Source organism: Onychomys torridus, chromosome 5 (assembly GCF_903995425.1).
Source record: "Onychomys torridus chromosome 5, mOncTor1.1, whole genome shotgun sequence".
In the NCBI taxonomy this organism is placed as follows: domain Eukaryota; kingdom Metazoa; phylum Chordata; class Mammalia; order Rodentia; family Cricetidae; genus Onychomys; species Onychomys torridus.
In genome coordinates, this window is record NC_050447.1 from 111,015,003 (window position 1) to 111,041,103 (window position 26,101).

General features: G+C 43.2%; 1 protein-coding gene and 1 pseudogene across 4 annotated transcripts; both read right to left on the reverse strand.

Moving 5' to 3' along the window:
• Positions 1–200: 200 nt before the first annotated feature.
• Ssr1 (signal sequence receptor subunit 1) lies at positions 201–26,101 on the reverse strand. 4 transcript variants are annotated; one of them, XM_036188832.1, is made up of 10 exons: positions 25,917–26,101; positions 23,697–23,809; positions 20,164–20,251; positions 18,131–18,393; positions 16,653–16,729; positions 16,022–16,100; positions 14,204–14,297; positions 13,908–13,922; positions 12,024–12,087; positions 201–992 (listed from the first exon to the last, which is right to left on the reverse strand). In XM_036188832.1, exons 1-10 carry the CDS (start codon positions 25,993–25,995, stop codon positions 968–970), a joined length of 897 nt encoding a protein of 298 aa, XP_036044725.1. In that variant the 5' UTR covers positions 25,996–26,101; the 3' UTR covers positions 201–967. The 4 variants fall into 4 exon arrangements, with proteins under 4 accessions (XP_036044725.1, XP_036044726.1, XP_036044727.1 ...); XM_036188833.1 differs by lacking the exon at positions 13,908–13,922 and having other exon boundaries at positions 202–992; positions 25,917–26,100; XM_036188834.1 differs by lacking the exon at positions 201–992 and having other exon boundaries at positions 6,236–12,087; positions 25,917–26,100.
• Positions 20,388–20,536, reverse strand: LOC118584959 (annotated as a pseudogene).

Here is a 26,101-nt window from a genome sequence, read left to right on the forward strand (position 1 = left end):
GTATGAACAAAGGTGAGCCATGGACCAAACACAAGGCTGCTTCCATCAGCCAGTGTGTCACTTTCAGCTCCTGTCACATTCACAACCCACACCCCAAATGTGCTCTATCCACAAGTCCCACAGCACTGCCATTGGATACACCTGGGGGTGGGGGATGATTGCCTTCACCTTTGACCTCCCAGGGCCTGGCACCTAGAAAGATTCGTATGTATCTGTAAGCTTTTTACATCCATTTATTTCCACCCAATTTGATTCAAAGTAATTCAACTCCATTCACATCAGCACAATTCAAGCTCATAGTGAGCATCAACACGCTGCCGAGTGCCAGCTAGGGGAATCTACATTTGCATGAAGCTTTACTCAGCTTGGGTGCCTGGCTCACCTCAACCGGAGGGCCTGTGGAGTGTTGGGGGGGGGACCACTCAACTCTTTAGGAGGTCCCGTCAGCCCAGCCTAAGAACACTCATCATTGAACATTTCCTCAATCAGTCACGGAAGCTGCTAAGGTATGTCCAGTCAAGGAGGTAGGCCAGCTTCCTTCATATGGAATCCTCTGGCTCTGGCCATCTTTGTCATGAGGCCATAGATGATACGGGAACATGAAAGCCCGATGATCCAAGTGGCCATACAGCTTGGCCAGGGGTTCCTCCATCCCTGGCTGGTTGGGCCCCTTTCTTCCTACACACTAGCTGTCAGAGACGCGGGGCTTCCTGGGAACACTCCACCCTGAGACAACACATGGCAGCTGTCCTCATTCATCAGCCACAGCTGGTGACACAGCCATTTCCAGCGGTGACTCCATAGAGGATTCAGCTGAGCAGCTGGTGGTGTCCCAAATTTCACAAACAGCAAGCCGGTGCAGAGAAGACATTCAGGGGCCACTGCTGGTCTAGGCAACTTCCTGAAGCAGCTGAGGCAGGCACATTGTGCACCTGAGACCGCAGGATGGCTGAGCTGCAGGATTTCCTCAATGGACCTCTTTCTTTCTGCGCCTGAAACAGCAGAAGGAGACGGTGACCTAAGAGGCTGCATGATGTGCTCCCAGCCACTGGCCCAGTGTCCAAAGCTTGGGGGATGGGGCCATGGGGCCTAGGACCATCTTAAAGGCATCTTTATGCTGCTGTGTGGAGCCGAACACTTCACCCATCAAAGAGTCTCCCCGCCACGCTCTTCCTCCTATGAAGAGTCAGAGAAAAGCCTAATCCGGGAGTTCCAAGTTATTAAAATCGGCCCAGAGCATGAGTCCCTCCCAGAAAGGCCAAACCAGAGTGCTTCTCATTAAGATTTGGGCACTTCCATGCTTCAGGAGGGGCCTGGTGTGAAAACAAGTCTCACCATGCTGCCGAGTAAAGGAGAGAGCGCGTTCATCTAGAGAGGTATGGATCTTTGCTCTAAGAACCAAATCAGTGCCTGGCCATACCCATTCCCTCACCCGCTCAGCACATTTTGAGTGCTACTGTGTTCCAGGCTCCAGACTGGGAGCTGTCATTGTCGCTGTCCTAGGGAGCAAGGCATGACCCTCACAGTCAATGGTGGCATGCACACCTAGAGAACTGTGTGAATGAAGGAACCCCTGTGCCTGGGATTATGGAACAGACACCTCCCCTCAGTATGAGGCAGAGAGTTCAAGAAAAGCTCCTCTGATACAGGGTGATGACAGGAGCTGAGGAGCTAAGGCTTAGTTCATAAAAGGCTTGCCATGCAAGTGTGGACCAGAATTTGGCTCCCCAGGGTCCATGTCATACTGGGTGGACTCAGAAGGGGCAACAATGGCAGTTAGTAGAGTGGGTCAAGGCTCTGGCAGCGCCATGGGCAGGGACCACCACCACTGCTTGGGGACACTGGCATCTGGCATGTACTTTTGAAGCTTGCAGGAACCAGGTGGATCCATGCACACTTGTGTAGGCTGGGCAGCGGGCAGTGTGGCTGACTGCGTGCCCAGGAGCAGTCTGAGATTGCTTGGAGATGGATGAAGTGAGGGAGGATGAGAACGCTACACCGTTTAAATAGGTCATGGTTTTGGAGAGAAAAGCTCCACTGCTTTTAGTAGCAGACACATGATCCCCACTTTTAGAGGGAGAAACAAGAAAGTTACTGTGGGTCAGGCATTCCGGTCAGCTTTTTGTCATGCTGCATTTTTTTAAAAAGTGGAGATAAACTAAATGATTTAGAGTGCTCCATTGGATTAACTAGTAATTCTAGTTACTATTACCCCTATTTGACAGGTGAAGTCAGGGGACTAGAGGAAGGTTATCCATGCAGTACATGGGTGGGTGGATTCAGGAAAGGGTTCATCCCAGTAGCTGACCCATTCTACAACACCGTTATCCAATGGATGGAAACAAACTGCTCTGTTCTTATACCATCACATACATAAAGGAGATCCCATAGCAGGCAAAGGAGAGGAGTGGTTGGCTCTCTCTGCTCAGCTTGCTTCTCTTGGGACAGTGGTTCTCAACCTTCCTAAAGCTGAGACCCTTTAATACAGTTCCTCATGTTCCGGTGACTCCCAACCATAAAATTATTTTCGTTGCTAATTCATCACTGTAATTTTTCTGTTATGAATTGTAATGTAAATATCTGATATGCAGGATATCTGTATGCAACCCAAAGAGGTCATGATCCATACTGGAGTAAGTAGTGTTTACGAATGAACTCTTCCCAGACTTCTCCAGCTTTCAGGGCTGGGAGGCCCTGGGAATGGGTGGTTCAGTCACTGCCATACCCTCCATGGACAGCAGAGGGCAGCAAAAATACATCTGTGCAGACTGGCTTCAAGGGAGTCTGGAATACCTCCCACATTAAAATGTTTTTAATTTTTTCTATTTGGTGTGTGTGTGTGTGTGTGTGTGTGTGTGTGTGTGTGTGTGTGTGTGTGTGTGTGTGTGTGTGTGTGTGTTCGCATGCGTCATGGTGCGTATATGATCCTGGGACAACTTTGCGGAGTCAATTCTTTCCTTCCACCACATGGGTACTGGGATCCAACACTGACCTGGTGGCAAATGCCTTTAGGTGCTGAGCCATCTCACCTGCCCTGCAATATCTTATCATTTGAAAGCTCCCTGTAGTGGATCTACGGGGAAAGTTATGAAGAAAACAAAGCCTATCACAAGTGAAAGTGACAATCTCCTGTAAGAGACTTGAATTTAAGTGCATTTAGAAATGTGTGCATTTTCTTTGTATTTGTTTTATTTTGTTCGTTTGTTTTCAAGACAAGGTCTCTCTGTATAGCCCTGACTGTCCTGGAACTCACTCTGTAGACCAGGCTGATCTATCTCTAACTCAGAGGTCTGCCTACCTTTGCCTCCTGAGTGTTGGGATTAAGGCATGCGTCACTACTGCCCGGCTGTTTTTTTGTTTTAATTAAAAGTTAAAATATATGGTGTGTGTGTATAGGCACATATGTGGATGTCAGAGGTCAAACTCTGGGGAGTTGGCTCTCTGCTTCTGCAGCAAGCACTTTTTCTTTCTTTTTTGAGACAGGGTTTCCCTGTGTAGTTTTGGTGCCTTTCCTGGAACTCGATTTGGAGACCAGGCTGGCCTCGAACTCAGAGATCCGCCTGCCTCTGCCTCCCGAGTGCTGGGATTAAAGCTGTGCACCACCACCGCCTGGCCCAGCCAGCACTTTTTATCCTGTGAACCATCTCATTGGCCCTAATTAGGTTCTCCGAGACAAGGACTCACTCCGCAACCTCACCCAGCAAGCCTCTTGCCTCAGCCCTCTGATTACGTTTTTACTGTGAGCATCTGTGACCAGCTGGGATTAGTTTTAAATATTAGTGGCACCTAGTCTTCAGAGGCAGAACAATGGGTAAGGGGCTAACCTTTAACCATTTTCCTTGCCCCTCTCCTCCCAATGCTGTCATGGCTAGTGGGTAGCTTGTGCGGCTTGTGAGGGGCTAATTTTTGCTTAGCATCATGCCTGGTCATCATGCATGTAAGAAAGTATCTGTGGTTACAAGTCAGTTTAGGAACACGTTTTTCATATTGAAGCTACAGCTGTTAGGTTTTCGAATCTTTGCTAGAGCTACCTGAAGGAATCTAATGGGGACCATTTACCAGTGATTACATGGACTTGGCTACCATTTCTTCTCGAAATGAGCAGCAGTCTACACTCCAGATGCCACCAGCTCTTTGAACAGACTCAAGGTGCAGCAGCTTGCAAGGTTCTGCCTGTGAACCCCAAGCATGGCATGCAAACGCCTCTTCTCCTCTTGGGTTTTCAGCAAACAGTGACCAGGAGGTAGTTTTGTTTTGGAGGGAGGCACACCATCACATAAACTGCTCAGGATACACAGTTTTGCAGCTTAATAGTGGAGTTTGTTTCTAAATCAAGTAAACCTGTACTTTTAATTTCCTTATTTGCAAGTGTATCACAGTGTGGCTGTGTAAAAAATTCCTACCATCAAACACCTACCGTTGAGGTACTGTTTGAAGACTCCATCTAGTGACTTTGCTGCCTGGGCTGGCTGTGCAAAGGAGGGCCATGTGTGTTTGAGGCATGGACCTACTGCTGAGTATACCCTAGTCCTTAACAGTTCTGATCCTGAAGCTCCCACTTCCTAGGGTGAAACAACGTTAAGGATCAGGGAATAGGACATGGACAACCAAGAAAGGAGTGTGATGCACACGGTCAGGGGAAGCATCCCAGGGTGAGCTGGAAAGGTCCCACTGCTGGAGTAAGTGTGGGGGCTCAAAGACGCTGAGAAGCTGGGGAGGGTGTGAGGTGAGGGCAAGGCGGGGGTGTGTGTGCTCTAATCTGGACCCTTGAGCACCCTGCAGGCCGCAGTGGAGCACCACAAACAGATTGTGTCTGTGGAAATGAATCTTCAGCAGGGCAAAGTCAAGTTCCTGACTTCGCTGTGACAGGGATGCAGCACTGAATGTGGGGGCTGGACCAGTGCAGAGCGGAAGGGAGAATGGGCATTCATAGTTCACATCGAGGATGATATAAAACACCTGTAGGCGCTTCTGCGCCTAGCTATCCCGACCTTCAAACAGGAAGTGTGATAACACATTTCAGGCATTGGCTCACTCTCTTTTTGGCTACACGAAAGCTATCTGCAATTGCTTTGAGGATCATACTCATCTTTGGAGGCCCAGATAAATTCAACATTCATATTTATTGCTTTCATTATAAAATATAAGCACTTTACAAACATTTTGAAAAGGAAAAAAATTCACCATGCTAGCACAAAGACTGCATCAGCATTTTGGTGTGTCTCTCCCTAGATTTATCATTTAAAGGTTAATCTGAGATTTAATACTGTTCCAAGCACTTAGAAGAAAACATAAAAATACTAGTTCTTATAGTCCTTGTTTTTTTCTAATCCTTCAGAGCATGTTTTTCTTTCACAGAAGACTGAAACATTATTTGTAGAGCCGCATTCTCCACGTTTGCAGCCTCTAGTCAAGGGACCTTTCTGTGAGGAACATACAATGTGACAGCGCAGAGCTGAGCTTGGAGGGACACCTGGTGCTACTGCCTCACTGGGCATCCCGATGACAATGCTTAACTGGCTGGTTTGTGGTGAGTGTGGTTAATTGGAAACCCACTCTTGGTATGAGTGGGAATGAGAGGAGGGTAGGTCTGTGAACCTTCATGAATCAAAATTTATGACTATGATCTGCAAAGTCAACAGCCCAGCTGCACACGGAAAATGTGTGTGTGTGTGTGTGAGTGTGTGTGAGTGTGTGTGTGTGTGTGTGTGTGTGTGTGTGTATGCATGCACCTGTGTAGGCATGAGCTTATGCAGTGCTGGGGATGGAACCCAGGGCCTCACACATACTAAACAAGCTCTCTACCGCTGAGCTCCATCCCTAGCTCTTTTCAGACAGGGTCTCATTAAGTTGCCCAGGCTGGCCTTGAAATCTACCCTACAGCCCAGCATGCCTAGAAGTCACAATCCTTCTGCTTCAGCCTCCTGAATAGCTGGGATTAAAAGCCTACACCATCAAGCTTGGTATGAAATTCATTGTTAGTCCTCTTGATTCTACAACACTTTGTTATCTGGAATGGCAACATTTTTGTATGTAGAGAATAGGTTAACTTTTAAAAACCGAATTCTGGCCAAAATCATGATCAAAATTTTTTTTTTTTTTTTTTTTTTTTTGATAGGATCTCACTTACATAGACCAGGCTGGCCTTAAACTCTCAAGAGATCCACCTACCTCTACCTACCTCCTAGGTGCTGGGATAAAAGGCATGTGCCATCATGCCTGGACTGTTTTTTCCTTTTTTCTTCTGTTTAGTATTTTAGATATCTTTAAGCACCTCATTTCTCAAGATCAACAGTGACAGGCTAGCACTTGAGAAAGTTTTCATACTGCAGCGATGCTCTCCCGAACAGCTGTAAGGGATATGCCTTGGAAACAGAAGCAACACAGTTCCAGAGTAAGCACCTTTACCTCTTGGGCTCACCAGACTTGGCACAGTCATCCTGACACTCATATGAGGAATGCATATCAAAGCTGCATGAGAACTACTAGTTCACTTCCCCCATTTCCACTCAACAAACACAAAAGCCACCCAAAGAACACCTTCAGACACATCACCATCAAGAACACCCCCCTCCCGTAAAGCCTCCTAATGAATGGACCTGCTTGAAGCACACTGTGGGAAACCACACGTGGGGAAGCGCCAAGTTACAACAGCAGCTCCAGGTCTCCTGAAGGAAAGTGGGAAATAGAAAAAGTGATGTTTTGAATCAGAGGTACCTCAGAAGTAGAGAGAACTGAAATCTAATTCACAGCAGAGCTAGGGTTAGCTGTCACTAATTCATTAAGGCTAAAAGGGAAGTCGTGCCGCTGAAAGGCGACACAAGAGCTGGAGAAGGTCATGGAAGAGAGCATGTGTTATTGGGGTGGGAAGAGATACTAGAGGGTCACAGGCAGTTAGACTGGCCCTGAAGGGAATTCTTGAGATCAAAGAATCCCGGGTTGAAATAACCTCAACACGAACCACGAAATGGCGGTGAGAAATGCTTTAGTGCCGAAGCATGGCATGACCCTGGATGGGAAAGGGGACTTGGGGTTGGTGGCCAATGCAGATGGCTCTGGCCACATGGAGTGCCATGAGATCCTAGAAGAGCAGGCTCTGCCCAGGCAGGACTAAGTCAAAAGGACACTGAAACACTGCAGGCCTAGTGAAGGCCAGCAAGGCCAGCAGCACAGGGGACAGTGTGACAAGAGAAAAAGCAGACAGTGGAAGAGAAGCAGCTGCAGGACTCAAGACGAAGCTTTTAAGAAGCAGGCAAAGCAGAGTCAGAGATGGAGAGGATGGTACGGAAGGAAGATTCCATCTGGAGATGAAGAGTCCAATCCACAAAGTCCTCGGGAAGCATTAAGGTTCCTGCAGTCCTGAGGACACAGGAGAGCCTACTGTGCGCATGGTGAGCACATACTCATCAAGGGGTTCCTTACACCTCCAGTCAATTTCCAGGCAGCAACTGAGCACAGAAGTGGCCGTCCCGGAGGCTATGTCACATAGCTGATGACTGAGTGTCTGTGAATGAACATGGAGCAAGTGCTTGGTAAACCCGACTTCAACACTTTTACTTCTCGGTGCTAAGAACTGAACTCAGGGTCTTGTGCACACGAGACAAGTGCTGTACTCTACACACAGCACTCTTCAGTATTTCTCATCCTCTTGACTAAAATGCCTTCAGACTGCAGGTGTATGGAGGCCAGAGGACAACCTTGAGTGTCATCCTTAGGAATGCTGTCCTCTACCTTTGAGACAGCTGGCCAGCACATGCCACCATACCTGGCATTTTCATATAGTTTCAGGAGCTCAAACCCAAGTCCTCATGCTTGCAAGGCCATTGTCAAGTGAGCTATGTTTCCAGTCCATGCTGCCTTTGTTCTTGAGATAGGGTCTTGCTATGTAGTTCTGGCTGGCCTAGAACTCACTAAGACTAGGCTAACCTTTACACAGTAACAGGTTTCCACCTAACTGAGCTAGAGGCTGTCAATACCCAAGTCTTGGGGCTCCTAATCTAGCAGAGGGAGATGTGACAACAGGACCAACTGTCACAGGCACCTACAGAAGTCTGTATAAGGGAAAGCAAAGGAACAAAATAGGCACAAATTACCTGTGTCTTGAAGACTAAAGACCTATTTATCCTTTGGGCTTTTCAGGTACACTGGATTTTCTTTGCAATATCTTATTGTGCCCAAAGAAAATCCAAACTGAATAGAAAGTAGATCAGAAGTCTTGTAACCCCAGACCTGCCCCCACCTGCCACTACAATACAAGCAGCTATTACATCTCTAACACGATTTCAGGTAAAAAATTCAAACCATCCAAACATTGTTTTCATTTTCTTTTAAACAAGGTCTTACTAGGTGGCCAGGCTGGACTTCCTCATGATCCTTCTACTTCTGCCTCCCCAGTGCTGGGATTACAGGTGTTCACCATCACACACTGCCAGATGTTTTTAAAGAACGTTAATTCTTTACTAGGGAGACATATATTATTTAATGAAGGCCAAATGATGTATTGTGGTTAACTAAATTATAAAAATTAATTTATATCTCAACTTTCTAGCTGCTGGATTCTGGAAAATGATATTTGTAAGCTGCCCAAATGCTTGGTTTTATAAAATGTCCATGTTGTCTGGAGTACAGGGAAAGAACACCAAGGTTTTTTTTAAAAAGACATCTCTTGGAAGCCCTTATTTAATACATAACCTCCAAGTCACTTAAATTCAATGACCCTTTTTACACATACTAAGTGAAAACAATGTGGCTGCCCCAGTGAGCTGTTGTGAAGGGTCATAAAGAGGAGGGCCCACAGAACACATCTCATGACTCATGTTCAACAAACAAGCTTCCCTTCCCACTCCCTTACAAAGGCAGGATACCCAGCCTCAGTGTGTATTCCTACACAATTCTACCATCTAGAAAAGACACCAGACCACTTCGGGTAGAATCACAAGGCTAGGTTTTGTATAAATGAAAAAGAGATAAAAAGCATGCAAATACAAACAAAATTAATGCCCCAAAGCAACTATTGCTTAGCTATCTGCAATAATTCGTAGCCCTGTTGTCCCTTCTTAGGAAGTACTCTGTACAGGTCATTTTCTCTGGAACACAGACCAGCGTAACCATGAAACCTAACATCACACACACACTGCTGACAAGAAATTTGACCATGAGGTTGCTCTTCACTAAGCTGAATAAGGGAGGATTTATTAAAGAAATACAGATCAAGGTTACTGGCCAGTTCTATGGCTATCTATAATTGCTACCCAACACTGTGTAAGTACTTCAACTGTATCTAGAAATAGTCAATTTAAGCTAACATACAATCTTGGAACTCAAAGAAAAACCAATCAACATCTTTGAGAGCATATATATTGTTCTGAGCTGAATTAAAATTATTTCACGCCATACTGTAGGAATTCAAGACTATCCTGAACAAGGCTGTAAGACAAACAAAAGGCATGGCTCAAATGCACTACCAAGCACATTTTCCTTTATACCAAGAGTATGAGCAAACACCTTTGCACTGCAAGAGATGACGCTCTATATTCCTGCATGTAACATCATCTACTATACCTCCAAAATATGAGCATGACCGTTATTCAATGCTATACCGCTTGCCTCTCCTTGGCAGTTCTAGGCTGATAAACTAGGCCCCCAACCTATCAAGTTCTATTTTCTGTTGTTACTGCTACTTCGCATTTCTACCTGGTTCTCTCCTCTTAGGCTTTACAAAGTCTCACTTCTCCTTTCCAAACTCCTCAGGCAATGCTTCAGTGGACAGTGTATCAGTATAGAACATGATTCAAATGATGAAGCTATACAACCAGGGTGAGACCCATGCTTTATGACACGTTATTCTCAAAGGTCTGGGTGGCGTTTGATACACATGATCCTTAAATTAATTTAACACATTCTGAAACCCACTTGTTCAAAAGATGAATTCTGAAACCAAGGTTGATGACGCAAATGACTATATTGAAAGAAAAAAAAAAGCGCTTCATCTAAGTATTTACATTTAAAAAGTAGACTACGTATTAAGTGTGCTTGAACAAACCATGTGTGGAATTGAATTCCATTCATTATGGAGTTAGTTTCTGCTAAATACTTACTGATGCTATAGTAGACACCTGGCACTTGAAGACCCGAGTTTTCAGCTGCCCCAGTCTCCACTGAAAAGTAATACATTCTACACTCCTGAGGCTCTAATCTGGGCCTCAGAAACAAAGAGCTGGTGTATAAGGCAATTACTCAGGGATGAGAATGTGGCAGCTCTAAGTGTGGTTTCTGCAATTGCCCATGTTTTTACCAGGTGTTTAGTCAAACTCTAAGGACCATTTAAAGGTTTTAATCACTTATACCTTACTGTAGTATGTTATAGTAGCTTAACAAACTTAGATATTCACAGAAGGTTCTGGAAAATGTTTCTTGAGAATGAGAAGGGTCTCCTATATTACATCAAGTTAAAAACCATACAGTCCCTCAGGCCTCAAAGAACCTTTTCAAAATAAACTGATTATACAGCCCAGTTAAAAACCCACACACATTATATTACAGCCATAGAAAGTTTACAGTCCAACAATGCAAATACAGGCAATTTGACATTTCAGCCCCTTTTGCAAAATAATTAACAATTACAGAAGACCTTCTATCGTTATTGGCTTTGGCTCCCACGTTAAACAGCTTAGAAGTTCTGTTTCTGAGTGTATTTTGTTGTGTTGTTTTCCTTTAGATGTGTGGGGAAGGGATTGGACCTTCCAATGAAAATGACGTCAGGAATAAAAGAACTACTGAAATTACTACTTCCTTGTTATACACACAGGGAGAATATGGCTTAAAAACAGAGGGAAGTCTCTGACCCATTCACTGAACTCAACGTTAACTTTAAGTCTGACAATAATGCCAAACTTAATTCACTAGTTCAGGCAAGAATAACTAAAGGATTGTTATCAAAACCAACTTAATTTTGGTCCTGAAATCTTAAGTGCTTGAATTTTGGGAATTTTCCACATTAACAAAGACAAGAAGTAGGTCAACAATCAAAAACCCCAAAAGATCAGGCCAAAGATAAACCTTGTAACTACTTTAAAAGTTTCCAACTAATGTTTTTACAGGTTAGGATTAACCAAAATGTATCCCTTTGCCTTTCAAACTTGATCCCCTTGGTCTGTAAACCATGACAAGTTTTCTTAAGATTATTTCTAAGAACAAAATGCGCTGCTTAAAGCCAACAACAAGCAAAGAAGCAAAGAAAGGAGGTCACTCCAGAGCTCCCCAGGTCACAGGAACAACAGACAACACAACAACCCAGTTTGCACAAACTATTTTTGTTTAAGAAACAAAAGAAAACAGGCGTAAAATTAGGCTTTATATACCAACATCAACAGAACTGTCAGGTTTCACAATTTTGTTGCTAGAGATTCCAAAATTCCTTGACTCCATTGGTGAGTTCCTGAAGGTGTGCACACAGTAAACAGCGGCAAATAACCCAGCATGCCTCTGCTGCTCAGGGAGCAGTCACTCCTGCATGTGCCTTTAGAATATAAGCTGCAGCAGACAGCAAGCAAAAGGCCCGTTTGTGCCCTCAGCTTGGATTTGACCGATTCCAAGAAATAAACAAATTATTTCCTCAAAATGATCCATGGCAGAACATCTAAAACCACACTGGCAACAAATATTGAGTGTGGGGGCAAACCCCAGAAACCACCACAGGGAAGCTGCACCAGCGTTTACTGAGTGTTCTAAAGGCTTGGCTCAGGTAGTTTCACAAGGATTCTGGTAAGACAACTGCTTAGACATTCACACCCACACAGTTTAATGTTTAAAAATCAAAAAAACAAAACCAAATTTGTTACTTTAGAAAAACGAATGCAGTGCATTTTCAGCAATATTATCGCCACAGACTCTGATTGCTCAGTCCACACATAAGCAGCAGTTGCCTTCTATGGTGACATGGCTTCTCTGCACTAATTCCCATCAGGCCGAAAACATTAGGGCAGGGGAAGCACAGACTGAAGTGTTGCACAAAGAACATTTACTCATCAGATCCCACTGATCTCTTCTGTGCCCGCTTCCTGGGCAGCCTTCGTGGAGAAGCTTTATCTGAAAGAGAGCAAGGAAGAAGCTAACTAACTCGAGAGTGTTTTGCCTTCTCAGATAGCAGCAAACTACACACACACACACACACACACACACACACACACACACACACACACGGTAACAAATGTCTCTTACCTAGCTCAAGGTTTTTTTTTTTTCCATAGACTAGCTCTAGGTTTTAAAAATAAGTTTAAAAATATCCTTCAAGGGTAATAACAATTAAAATAAACTGTTCACATCTAATGTAGGAAATAATCTTACAATGGTTGTTCTACTACTGCAGACACCATGCACACATGCACATTCTATAACATGCTTATATGTGCAAAAGAAAGAATTTAAAAATACTTTAAAAGACCTAGGCATGGTGGTCCACATCCCAGCACTTGGGAGGTAGAGACAGGAGGATTATGAGTTCAAAGCTTATAGCAAAGGCTACTATGAGATTCTGCTTAAAAAACAAATACAAACATTTAAAAGATATGACACATCTGAAGCATATTAATGTTGGACACTAATACAAGATTTAGCTGGTATTTGTGGGTGCATAAATTTTGGCAACTATAAAAATTTATCTGGAAAAAGCAAGCAAAGGACATTAGTACCTCAAAGCTAAAACCACTCCAGTACACAGAATCACTTTAGAATTTAACAGAAATATATGTAGTGTTGAGTTTCTTCTACTCTATAAAAGAAATAATCTATATGTTTCTTTTAAAAACAGAGGGCCAAGATGGGTATGGTGGTTCCTGCCTGTAATCTCAGTCCTGGAGAAGCTGAGTTTGGGGCCAGCCTGGGCTATATCTACAAAGGCTGTTTCAAAAAAAGGTTGGAATACTCTCTCCTTATTTTCTAGGAGCACTCTGTGCACCAGAAAGAATAGCTCACTATGAAATAAGCTATTATTTTTCCAAAGAGAATAAAGAAAATGTATACAGCCTGTGACATGTGCTAACTGCGGCAGCAGGAAGATCATTTGAAACCAGATACAAGGCCAGGTTGGGCAATATGCAAGATCCGGTTATCTCGTAATCACCACCAAATGATTTATGCAGATAAAAAATTAAAAAAAAAAAACTGGAAAAAGATACTTTCGCCAAGGTGTGAGGTTTATTTATAAGTATTCTATGAAATGAAAGAATATGCCTAACATCCTTTATCTTAAAAAGGTTACTAGGATACACTTTTTTTGTTTGTTCTGTTTTGTTTTTGGAGCTGAGGATCAAACCCAGGGCCTTCTTATCACTGAGCTAAATCCCCAACCCCTAGGACACATTTTATAATAAATGTTTATCAAGAATAACTGAAGACTGGCGGGAGGTGGTGGTGCACACCATTAACCCAGCGCTGGGGGGCGGGGGAGGATAGAGGCAGGCACATCTCTGTGAGCTCAAGGCCAGCCTGGGCTATGGAAAGAGTTCCAGGACAGCCAAGGCTGTTTCAGAGAAATCCTGTCTTGAAAAACCAAACTGCCTATTTAAAAAAAAAAAAAAAAAACAACCCAGGATATATTAAGTAATATTTAAGATCCATTCTTTCAAAAGTAGCTTATAGGCAGTTGTTGGACATTGGTGGTGTTCACCTTTAATCTCTGGAGGCAGAGAGGCAGGTGGATCTTTGTGGGTTCAAGGCTAGTCTGGGATACAGAGCAAGTTCCAGGACAGCCAAGACTACACAAAGAAATCCTGTCTTGAAAAACTAAAAAGTAGTTTGTAGTAGTTTTCTCTCAAAAATTACAGTTCCATTATTCCACTTGCTTCCTCATGCATTATGCAAGAGCCCCCACTGCAGTAGCAAAGCCATGAAGAAATGAACCACCTCACCTCTTCTACTCTGCACTGAAGCGACAGGGAAGAAAAGACAGGAAACAGATTAGAGAGAACTCAGACATTTACAAACAAGCTGCATGTCTGAAAGCACTTCTAAATTCAATCATAAAAACACCAGAAACAGAACAAGTCTTTAAGTTATTCATTATACTAGAGTCTAAACAAGTAATAGAAATGATCAATGTTAAACAGTATTGACCAAGCATTTTTTTTTTTTTTTTTTGCTGAATTGAAACTACTCAGTTTCTATTTAGAGAAAAATTTCTCACAAAGTTTGTAAGGCTACTTACTAATCTGATTCAAAGTTTCCTGAGGAATCCAGCTCATGTCAACATCATTTTGACTTGACGTGCCCATTTCTACTTTCTGTATGGGTCTCTTGCGCTACAAGAACATAAAAGACATTTTCAAAAACATGTCACAGCACTGTTTATTCTAATTTTAAAAACATTGATCAACATATATAATTTGAGTATCTTAGCAGACAAGTTACATTCTTTTGTTTTCAAACACCCTAACATACATTTTATCTGCTAGAAGGATAAAAACATACTGTCTTTTTAGTGAGTAAAGATGCTTGTGACCAAGCTTGATGACCTGCATTCCATCCCAGAGTCCCAAATGATAGAAGCAACTTCTCCAAGTTGACCTCTGACCTCCTCACATGTGCCAAAGTGCACACATGTGAATGCACATATACACATATCCACCCAAAAATAAATAGATGTAATAGAAAAATGCTTTAAAAAAATAAATCTTAGCCGGACGGTGGTGGCACATGCCTTTAATCCCAGCACTCGGGAGGCAGAGGCAGGAGGATCTCTGTGAGTTCGAGGCCAGCCTGGTCTCCAAAACGAGTTCCAGGAAAGGCACAAAGCTACACAGAGAAACCCTGTCTCAGGAAAAATAAAAACAAACAAACAAACAGAAAACAAAAAAAAAACTTGGGTTGGGGATTTAGCTCAGTGGTAGAGCTCAAGGCCCTGCCCTCAGCTCAATCAACCAATCAATGAATAAATAAATTAATTAATTAATAGATCTTGACTATTTTCAGCCTGTAAAAAGAGCCTAATTTGTTGTTGTACCACTGACAGATCAAATAAGAACACCATTTACCCAATAATTTTCTTTCCATTTAGGAATTAGATCATAAGATCATAAAATTAAAGTTCCATTTAATTCCATTTTCTCTAGCCTTGCTCTGAAATTTAAAAATCTACTCTGTGCAGGAAGCTGGTGCAGTGGTGCACACCTTTAATCCCAGTACCCAAAAGGCAGAGAGAGGTGGATCTCTATGAGTTTGAGTCCAGCCAGTTCTACATAGTAAGCTTCAGGCCAGCTAGATCCATAGTTAAGACTGTCTCAAAATTCTGTGGCCAAAGTTTATAATCCCAGCACCTGGGAGGACACAGAAGGATCATACCAGGCCAGACAGAAACACACTGGACTTTAAGGCCAGCCAGAACTATATAGAAAAACCTCTCTCAAAAACCAAGGGCTAGGGCTGGAGAGATGGCTCAGAGGTTAAGAGCACCGACTGCTCTTCCAAAGGTCCTGAGTTCAATTCCCAGCAACGACATGGTGGCTCACAACCATCTGTTATGAGATCTGGCACCCTTTTCTGTGAACATAAATAAATAAATATTTAAAAAACAAACAAACAAACAAAACCAAGGGCTATACTTACAGCTCAGTGTAGAATGCTTGCCTAGCAGGTAGAAACTCTGATAATCTACTTAAACAGTTTTACATAGTCTATAAATTCTGAATACACAAAAAAGTACCTCCTCTCACTAACAATTCTAACCCAAATAAAATTGGTCAGTTACAGATAATCCAATCAATCCATTCATGAGAAAAATGTATTAGGTGGAAGAAAATCTTTCTGACCTCAAGGAACATTACAGTGAGACAGTAGAGATCACTTTAGAGAATAACTAGCACACTAACTGGATTTGTGCACACATCTCAAAACAAATTTAAGCCACACACCCAAAGTCTCATCTCTGGGTACTGTTTTAAAAGGCACAACAAACTACAGTAAGAACTCCAGCGTTTTAGTACTGTAACAGCAGGTTGTGGTTTCCCAGCTGTTCAATCATAATTACCTTTCTAGATTCTAGGAGCTGATGAAGGCCAACAACAACCAGAAGCCCAAGACCAGCAAGGAACATATACATAAAAATTCTGGTACAAAAAAGAAAATACAGCTCGTGTTAATTCACACATACTATATCTAAATAAAAACAAAATCCTAACACACACAACAGCTTACACTTTGTGTTTTATTTCAAACTCCCAGTTCAAGACAAGTTCAGCAGTTTTGTTTACCTCACATTTATATCCTTTTTCATAACTAGCCTTATAAATCCCTTCAAGTAAGTCACATATAAGTTCACAAATGATCCGACACTCAAAAAAACCATTTCTCAAGAAAAGACCCTATTTTGTGTGATTATCATAGAGACATGTTAGATGGGCTGAAGCTCAACTTAAACAGAAGAGATGTGGGAAGAGAAGTCAACTACTACCTTTGTAAAGGCATTTTTCCAGTTTCAACCATCTTTCCTGACTTGTATTAATAGGCACAAGAAGCACGTAACATACAGACTCTGCAGTTAAGTATTCCAAATCTGCAGGGACCATCATTCTGACCATTTAAAGATGTTCTGCGATCTGAGCACACTGCCCACCAGTTCAATCTGTGAGCTCCAGATACACAAGGACCTTTTTACTTACGTTTCTCCATCTAACCCATCCTCTCTTTCAATCACTGTAACTGTCTGATTGAAGACAGCATCTTGGAATACATTGCCCTGTTTAAGAAACACACATTGAAAACACATATGAGACGTGCTGAAAGAGTAAAAGTGACAAGTGTTCTTACAACTGTTATCCTGCTAGACTTAACTTTCCCATCAGTCATAGGGACAATAAACCACATGTAACCGCATAACTCAATGCTAGGTACAAAACCTTATGATGTTATTTCTCCCATAAAATAAAAATGCCCAGAAACTTGCCAAGACCACCCTCTACTTTCTTCAGGGAGCAGGGAGGTGGTGGCTTCAGGAGCCAGGACAGCAGTGAAGGTCACAAAGCACTGGTAGGAAGAAGTAGCACACAGAGCTCCTCAGTGGCAGCTGCAGGAGCAGACTACTTACAAAGCAAACCTGGACAAAGTCAGGTCCATGATCTACACTGCACTGGAATGGAGACCAATTCCACTCTAAGGAATGGACCAGTGATTTATTTCTAGTTCCAAAGTATTTTTTTCTATTATCATCTTAAAACAATTTTGACAATTTAACAAAACTTTAGTTTTCTAGTACAGGGAGCCACCAGACATACAACAGCTGTTGTTCCACGAATGTAGCACTTTAAAACTGAACCTAACTCAATTCAATCCTACTAGAACACAAGATGAACACATTAATGGGGTGAGGGAAGAAGGTGGAACCCACTCCTCAAAGGATGCTCTTGAGAAAGGAAATTGGATAAACACAGCCTCATACAATAGAGTTGTCACTTGGGGTCTCTGCCCTACAGTGGGGGACTCCTCTCAGGCTTAAATGAAATTAACACATAAACTTTGCTGCTAAAACTGTATTTAAAAGTGGGTTGTTTCTGTTTTTGGAGACAGGGTATCTCTGTGTAGTTTTGGTGCCTATCCTGGATCTCTTGCTCTGTAGACCAGGCTGGCCTCGAACTCACAGAGATCCATCTGGTTCTGCCTTCCAAGTGCTGGAATTAAAGGTATATGCCACTGCCACCCAGCAAAAGTGGGTTGTATTTTATCTATGAGTATATAAAAGAGCAAAACTGTAACCAATATTTAGAAGCATTTAAATGGGCAAAATGTCTACAACACAGAACAAACCATTCAGTAGCATCTAAGTAAGAGGCAGACTCCACTTCACACTTACTTGCCCTTGTCAAGATCCAGCTCAAGTCACTTTCCCACACACATAACAGCAACACCTAGTACCACAGAGCTCAGGTATGCAGACTTACACTGTGCTACTGCTTATTTCTGGCCATCTCTCTTACCATCTTGTAAATGCAGTTAGATACAGATAGGCAATTCCTTTTGTATTCTTGGTGCCCATTACAGTTTGAACCACAAAATAAGCAGTTATCAGACAGAATACCATTCGACAATGGCCACTGTCCCCTGCAGTCTCTAACAAAAACAAACACAACTCAAAAGGTCTTACGTTCAAATCTTTGTAGTTCAGATTGATGACCAGACCAAAAGGCCGTCCCCCCATGGGCTCTGCAGGAATGAAGGAATACTCAAAAGTCGCCTGTCTCTGGGGTGGCACTATAGTGTTCAGAGGAAGAGCTGTGAAATTCTGGATGTAAAACTGGTAGTCCTGAGGATAACGAAATGAGGCATCTAGAGATTCAACAATAAAATCTTCTGTCCCCTTGTTTGTAAAGCCTACCAGGAACTTCACGATGTTGTTTGCTGGAAAATCTGAGACACAAAATAGGAGGGATGGGAGTGGGTCAGAGCACATTCAGAGTTCAAAAGGAAACACAGACATGGACTTGGTTTCAGAATTCTCTTCACCAGAGCACTCAAGTATGACTACTAGCTCTGAATAATCAGAGCTATACTACAAACTAAAAATCTTTTGTCTGTTCTCTGGGATTCTAATTTAGGAGATAAAGTGGGTATTGCAATTTCAGCCTAATCACATCCAGATTAAGAGGCTAAGAAAATCATAGAAGCAAGATTATCATGCAAGAGGTTTATATAACTCAGTATGTTACTACAAAAATAAATGGGGGAGGGTCATCACACACTTAAATTCCCTTTTCTTAAGTGCTGAGAATAGAATAGGGGCTTTGTACATTCTAGGTATGTAAAGAACTATTGAGTACACCCCCAGCAATCAAATCACTTTTTGCAGGCATAAAGCTAGAATATATAGAAAACAGAACACTTAAGACCAAGAAAATTCATGGCTTCTGATGTTATGTCTTCCATAACACTGTAGACAGCCTAATGGGTTGAACTCCACCTAGAAAAACACAGGCTACAGAACAGACTGGGTTGGAATCTTGTCTCTGCAATCTAGTTTAGGTTCTGAAAAATCACAGAACAAGCTTCTTAGCCCCTCTAAACCCAAGACCAACAATAACTATATCCTCAGGGTTTGCTGGGATTAAGTAAGCACTGCAAAGTATGAAGAACAATGCTATCCACAAAGCCCTCAATAAATAAATGCACTCAAGAATTTGAGTAGCCCTAGGGGGAAGACTGGAAATGCTCCAAAATATAAACCTTTGTGGGTCAACAAGATGCTACAAGTGGAAAATCCAAGTCTCAAGTGATGCACAGGAAACAAATCCACCCTACAAATAGCTCATGTCTATAAAAATATTCTAAAACTCAAAAAGAAAAAAAAAATTCAAAACCACTTCTAGTCCCATGCATTTGGAGCAAGAAATGTGCAACCTTACTATTCCTTTCCAAATTAATGCTATGCTATAACCAAGGCCTAATTGTAAACATTCAGTATTTCATTGACATTTAATCATTCAAAAATACCACCAAATTCCAGACAGGTCTGATGATATATGCCTGTAATCCCAACACTTGGGAGGCTGAGGCAGGAAGACCTTCAGTTCAATACCAACAAACGAAACTACTTTTAAAAGTCAGTGTGTGTGTGAGTGTGGATGCAAACACACAGAACAGAGAAGCACTCCTGGGAGTCAGTTCTCTTCACTTGCTCAGGAAGGGCCATCTGGTTTCTGCAGGCCTGCCTACTCCCCGCTAGCTGCCTCACATCCTCAATGAGCCACCCTGACAGGGCTTTTTCGTGTGATAGCTAGCTCTTTAACATGGGTTCCAGGGATTAAACTCAACCCATCAAAACAAAACAAACCGGTATCAATGACACAGCTTGGAAAAAGTTTCAAGAATGGTACCTTTGGGGCTGGTAAGATGTCTGTGTGGGTAAAAGTGCCAGCAAGCAAGCCTGATAACCTGAGTTTGATCCCCAGAACCCCCGGCACAAGGGCAGGCCTCCTGCAGTCATCCTCAAGACTCCACATGTTCCCACTGGCATGTGTGCACCCACATGCACACACACATTTTTTAAAAGTATTTTTGAGAAGAATGTTTAATTTCTAGTAAACCAAATAACATTTACTTTTCCCTTTAAATACCAGCACTACCACACACACCAGTATTCACAAACATAAGATCAGAATTAAACAGACAATTCTGCATTACCTTCTCCTTTTACAAATAAGATAGTTGTGTCTGCACTCGGTGAAGCTTCCGGTTCACCAGATACATCTTCTTCTTCTTTATCTTCTGCCTAAGGGCAACAATGTCAAAAACAGATTGCTGTGAAAGGGGTGAAAAAAAAAAATCACTGAAGTACAGACTTCACTAGACTAGGATAAAATACTGATTTGCTGGTACTGTTGGTATGAATTTCTTTCTTATTTTTTTAGGAGATCACAAACACAGTCTCCCACTATCACAATTTATACAGTGACGTTTGGGAAATCACTAGTCAGCACATCTCAAGTCAATGGATGAGCCTCTCCCTGGAAAAGCTACCTCCTGGACCACAGCATTTCTGCAGCCAAGTAAGTATAATGATATTAGTTTGGTCTACCTCATCAATTACACAGAACTTCTAGAATAGCTCATGAAAATGTGCACACCAAGCCACTGGGAATCTGGTAGCTCTACCTCAGGTAAAGACTGAAATTCTGTTTCAATTTCTCATAAGCATTCAGGAAATGCCATCATGGAAGGAGTCCAGCCACACTATGAACTGCAAGGTCCTTAGAACAGAGACTGGCAAGCTAGTTAGTTTCCTTCTCAGGAGGGACCATTAATAAGATCCCCTTCCTTGCACTACTTACCTCTGCTGCTGCTGTGTGAAAGCAGCCAGATAGGTAATAAATGGATGAGCAGAGCTGGATTTGGCCAGTAACAACATTTTGCCCAGCTCCATTCTTAAGTACCTTATTAGCAGCCCAGAAAGATTTACATTCCAATTAAAATTTCCTCATGACAATCAGCCATACACCACTGAAATGGTGTATCTGTCAAACACCATTGAAATGGTATGGTAATGGTGAATACACGCGCTCTACAGCGACAGAGTTCCCCAGATCTGAGGAATACACAAGGCAGGGTACATGACTTTTGAAGGCTGAGGCAGGATTGCTGATTGAGCATAGGAGTCTGAAGCCAGCTTGGGCAATACAGTGTCTTCAAAATACAAGATGCAAGTAGGCAAATATACCTGAGACAAGAAGGCTAACAAATTCTGTAAGAATAAAGTAGCAAAGTGGAAAAAAAGTGAAAGACAGAAATCACAACTAAGATTCGATTACTGGACTTCAAAATAAAACAAAAGAAAAACTCAACAGTCCAATCCACTGGAGCCACATAAAAGCAGACAATCCTTTATAGGGGAAGGATAGCTGGTAATTGCCAGACTCCATTGTGGGCATATGAAACTGGAAGTAAACTATCCTGCAAAGTGGTGGCAATATTTAAGGAGCTCAAGGTAAGGGGCTAGAAAGGAGACCTGAAAGCCATTAACAGAAGGCTGTAGTGGTTAAAATTAGGTTTTACCAACCTTAGGGTATAAGCAGAAGAAGGCAGCAGAGAGAATCCCAGCAGCAAGCAGGCAGGAAAGAGAAAGGGGTACCACAGGCCAACACAGTGGGATTCAAATGTAAACAGCAAATGCTAAAAAGGGCCTGAATTATGCAACCGGGAAAATGGGCCAGGAATTTGGCAATTAGGTTGCTGGTGACCTTAGCAACTTGCACTACTCATATAGGACAGATCCTGATGGGTAATAAATATGAGCTACATGAGAGAAGCACAGATTACTCTTTCAAGAAGTGCCTGATACTGGCAAAGGTAAAAAAGCAAGGAGCAACTGAAGGTGGGAAGATAGTGTATCAGCATGTGTGCAGCTCCACATCCGAATACCAACAAGAAGGGCCAATGCCGGAGGTTACAAAAGCAAAGACTCCTGTACGATCCACAGGTGAGATGGGGATCCTTAGAGTGAGTATAATGTTGTCAGGGGAAAATGCAGAGGTGGAACTCTGAGACTTCACTGTCGAAGGCCCTCATTTTGACACCAGAGCCAACACTGCTGCCAGAGGACTGGCACAGGAGTTAAGTTGGCAATGTCTGGAAGAACAGATGACAACATAGAAAGCTTAGGACAGTAAGGTAATAACCTTATGATTTACCTCATGTCACAAAGGAATATGAAGCCCAGTGCTTACTACCTGGTACAACGGCACAGACAAGTCCGTGTGTCCGACCACCTCCATAAGCAGAGGACAGAGCAAGGAGCACAGGTGATCTATTTAAGGTTGCTCCTCTAATGAAATGGGGTGAAGATGCACAGCCAGCAAAGCATAAAAATTAAGGGTATTCTATTCAGATGAAACACCATGTGCCTACATATCAAAATGTTAATTCAAAAAAAAAAAAGAGCAAATCACCAGCTTAAGAGGTAGGCAAATCCATAAAAATGAAAAGACTTTATGGAGGAGGGATTACAGTATTCCTGGGCAGGAGTAAAATTAGCAGGAAGAATGTTGTAGCAATGCCCCCAATTTAAGCTGTTTTTTTCTTTTTTAGACTTTGTATGTGTTTGCCTGCATGTATGCATACCTATGAACCATGTGCAGTGCCCATGGAGGCCAGAAGAAGGCATCAGATGCCCTGGAAATGGAATTACAGATGTTTGTGAGCAGCTCTGTCAGTGCAGGAAAAAGAACCCAGGTCCTCTGGAAGAGCAGCAGCCAATGTCCTTAACTGCAGAGCCACCTCTCCAGCTCTGAGCAAGATACTCTTATTGTCACTATTACAGAGTACAAACTTCAGAGCTAACTTCTAAGAGATCTTCTCTGTTACTATTCATAAGGCCTATTTTATCCCCTGCTCTTTATCCCCTGCTCTCAAAACACACTCAAATTATCCACAAGAACATCAACTTTTTAAGAAAGCAGAGAAAATGTCTTACTTGTTCTATCTAGTACTCAGAACAGAGCCTTGCTACATAGTAGAGATGGCCCCGCGGGAGTCATGGCAGGTTACTGAATGAAAGTAAGCAAGCACAAAAAAAGAAAAGACAGACCTAGAAAGCTAAGCACCGTAGACTCCAAATTTAACAGCTCAACGTCTGGGGCTAGCCCCACTATACTGTTCTACATTCACATATGAACGATCTGGACATGTTCAGTCCATCTATTCTCCTCCCCTACTCCAGAAAATCCTTGTGCTCATTCTTAATGACTTGCCCTTAGGCCAACTTCAACCCAGGGGAGGTAGCTCAGAGGCTAAGAACACATATGTCTTTTGCAGAGGACGCATCTAAAACCCACAACTATCTGTAACTGAAGTTCCAGGGGATCAAATGCCCCTGGCCTCCTCAGGCATTTGAACTCACATGCAAGTACCCATGCATTCATATAACTTAAAAAAAATTACCTAATTTGCCAATAAGAAGAACATATTCTTGGGCTAAGTAACTAGCTCAATTGGTAGTGTACTTGCCTACTATACCTGAAGCCCTGGGTTCAATCCCTGACACCAAATAAAACACATCATGTCCTGTACTTGGGAAGAGGAGGCAGAGGATCAGAAGTTCAAGGTCATCCCCAGCTACTGTAAGTTTAGGACCAGCCTGGACTACATTGAGATTACCTCAAAGTTGGGGGGGAGGGGAACCCACCTTCATGTATCATATACATACTAGATACAGCACTAACCAAATCTGTGGGTTCATCTTCTTCTACCTCAGCTTCATCATCTTCATCTTCAATTATTGAATCTTCCACTGTTTCTTCATCTTCTGTAAGATCTTGAGCCACTGCTAATGACCCTGAAAATAAAATAAAAAATGAACACTTTTATCACTGTTTTTAAACATCAGGTCTGGATAAGAAAATGTTCTAGCTGCTGGTGGTGGTGGTGGTGGTGGTGGTGGTGGTGGTGGTGCAGCACACCTTTAATCCCAGCACTCGGGAGGCAGAGGCAGGTGGATCTGTGAGTTCAAGGCCAGCCGGGTCTACAGAGTTAGTTTCAGGACAGTCAAATCTACACAGAGAAACCCTGTCTCAAAAAACAATAAAAAAAAAAATTAAAAATAAAAATAAAAGAAAGAAAAAAATGTTCTGCCTGTGGTAATTCATTTTCCCTGGTCAGGTGAACAATGTCACTGCACAAAAATATTTATATTATTTTATTAGTAGTCTTAACTACTGCATACTAAGTTTAGTGGGAATGTTTCTAGTATCAAAAGGCACAAAATACAGCAGGCCAGACTCAAGCTCAGTGGGTTAAGGGCAGTTGATGCCAAGCCTGACCATGTCAATTTGATCCTTAGAATTCACTCTGAAAGGTGTCCTCTAGTCTCTGCATATGCACTGCAAGTTACACATACAGAAAGACACACACGCATATACACTAAATTCAATAAAACATTTTAAAATATGTGGTGTCTTCATGGTTAGTAGTCAAGAAAAAAATCCGATTATTTTGTACATGACTTCAAACATATTTTCAGATAGATTTAAAATATTATTAAAAATAAATCATAATCATAACACCCAATTATAAGTCATAGTTTTACAGACAAAACTTTCTCAACAAGTCACACTACATTAATTTCAGGCAAAACCCTCAGAAGCCCTTCAAAGTTCTAACAGTTCTTTCCAGCACTTCTCAGAGACTGATGATGTGGCAATTCAGTAGAGAAGGAAATGTGGGAAGATCCACACGTGCAACACCTAAAAGAAACAATATGTCTTTGGGGCCATGCATTTTTAAGTCTTTTCACCCTCCTGAGTTAAAACGGTTCATTCATAGTTTATACATCATTTCCCAAAGCCAGTTTTAAAAAAAGAAAGAAAATCCAAGAGGCTATGGTTGTAGCTCAGTTGTTAGCCTACATGTCTTGCATGCCTGGCATGCTGGAAGCCCTGGGTTGATTCCCACCACCTCATTGATGGGGTGTGGTGCCAGACACCTGAAACCCAGCACTCCAGAAGGACAGGCACAAGGATCAGAAGTTCAAGGTCCTGCTAGGCTACAGAGATTTCGAAGCCAGCCAGGGCTACCTCCGTGAGACTGTCTCAACACCTGTCCCGTGTCCCCACCGCACCCCCAACCAAAACCTGTAACAGTTACTCAAAGCCATACTAGCAACTAAATAGAAACCAATCACTTCCTGTTTTCTTGGAACAGCTTCTGAACGTGGATCGTAATGCATATCTTATGCCCTGGACCGCTGAAACTTAGAAAAAGGGAAAGAATTCTGGCGATTACTTAAACTCATTTTATAAATTGGAAAATCAAAGTTCATGAAGGGCAAGAGGAAAAAGTTTCTACGTTTTTACATTCTGCCAAGTTTTTACCCCAGGTTAATCGTTGGAATGATTTATAAACTCATAAATCTCGAAGTAACTTTTTCCCAGCACATTTCCAACCAGCATAAACTGGCTGCGAAAGGGAGAGGGGAGGAGGGAGACATTAGAAAAGGAAAAGAGAGCCATCCCGTGGGAACTCTACAGTAGCGGCTGACCAGCAGAAGGAAGAAGGGGCGCTTTTGGACACCGAGCCTCCAGGTCCACACAGAGACCACGTCCGGCGCTCAAGGAGAGTGAGGGAATACGATCCACCGCGCCGAGGTGGAGAATCCACTCTGGGCGAATGAATGGAGGCGCGCCCGCGTGGGGCTAGCGACACGTCAGCGCAGAGGCTGGAGGACGGGGGCCTGGGGGTCGGGGGCCCGCGCTGCACGCGGGCAGAGGCCAGGCCGGCCCCGGCGTGGGTCCCGCGCACCCAGGGCTACGGGCCCGCGCTCGCAGAGGGCGCCGAGCTGCGGCGGGTCCTAGGGGGGCGGCACGGGTCCTAGGGGGGCGGCACGGCCCCCCGGGGAAGAGGTCCCGGGCGGCCGCGATGCCGGGCCCATCCCCGGCGTCCCTCACCTCCGGGGCCGCCGCGGAGCAGCACGGCGGCGGGGAAGGCCAGCAGGAACAGCAGCAGCAGGCGGGGGAGGAGTCTCATGGTGCGGCCGGTCGGTGTCCACTGCGAGTCCGCTAGGGCTCTCGGCGGCTCCGGCGGTAATGGCGTTACACTTCATCCGGGCTCCGCAGGAGGGGCGGGGCACGCA

What these genes read in the sequence shown, in the direction of transcription:
- Ssr1 (XM_036188832.1), bottom strand. Translation starts at nt 25,995, where the DNA reads ATGAGACTCCTCCCCCGCCTGCTGCTGCTGTTCCTGCTGGCCTTCCCC. An exon ending in GCTCCGCGGCGGCCCCGGAG is followed by an intron (nt 23,810 to 25,916) that starts GTGAGGGACGCC and finishes TTTTATTTTCAG; the next exon opens with GGTCATTAGCAGTGGCTCAA. An exon ending in AAGATGAACCCACAGATTTG is followed by an intron (nt 20,252 to 23,696) that starts GTTAGTGCTGTA and finishes TGTTGCCCTTAG; the next exon opens with GCAGAAGATAAAGAAGAAGA.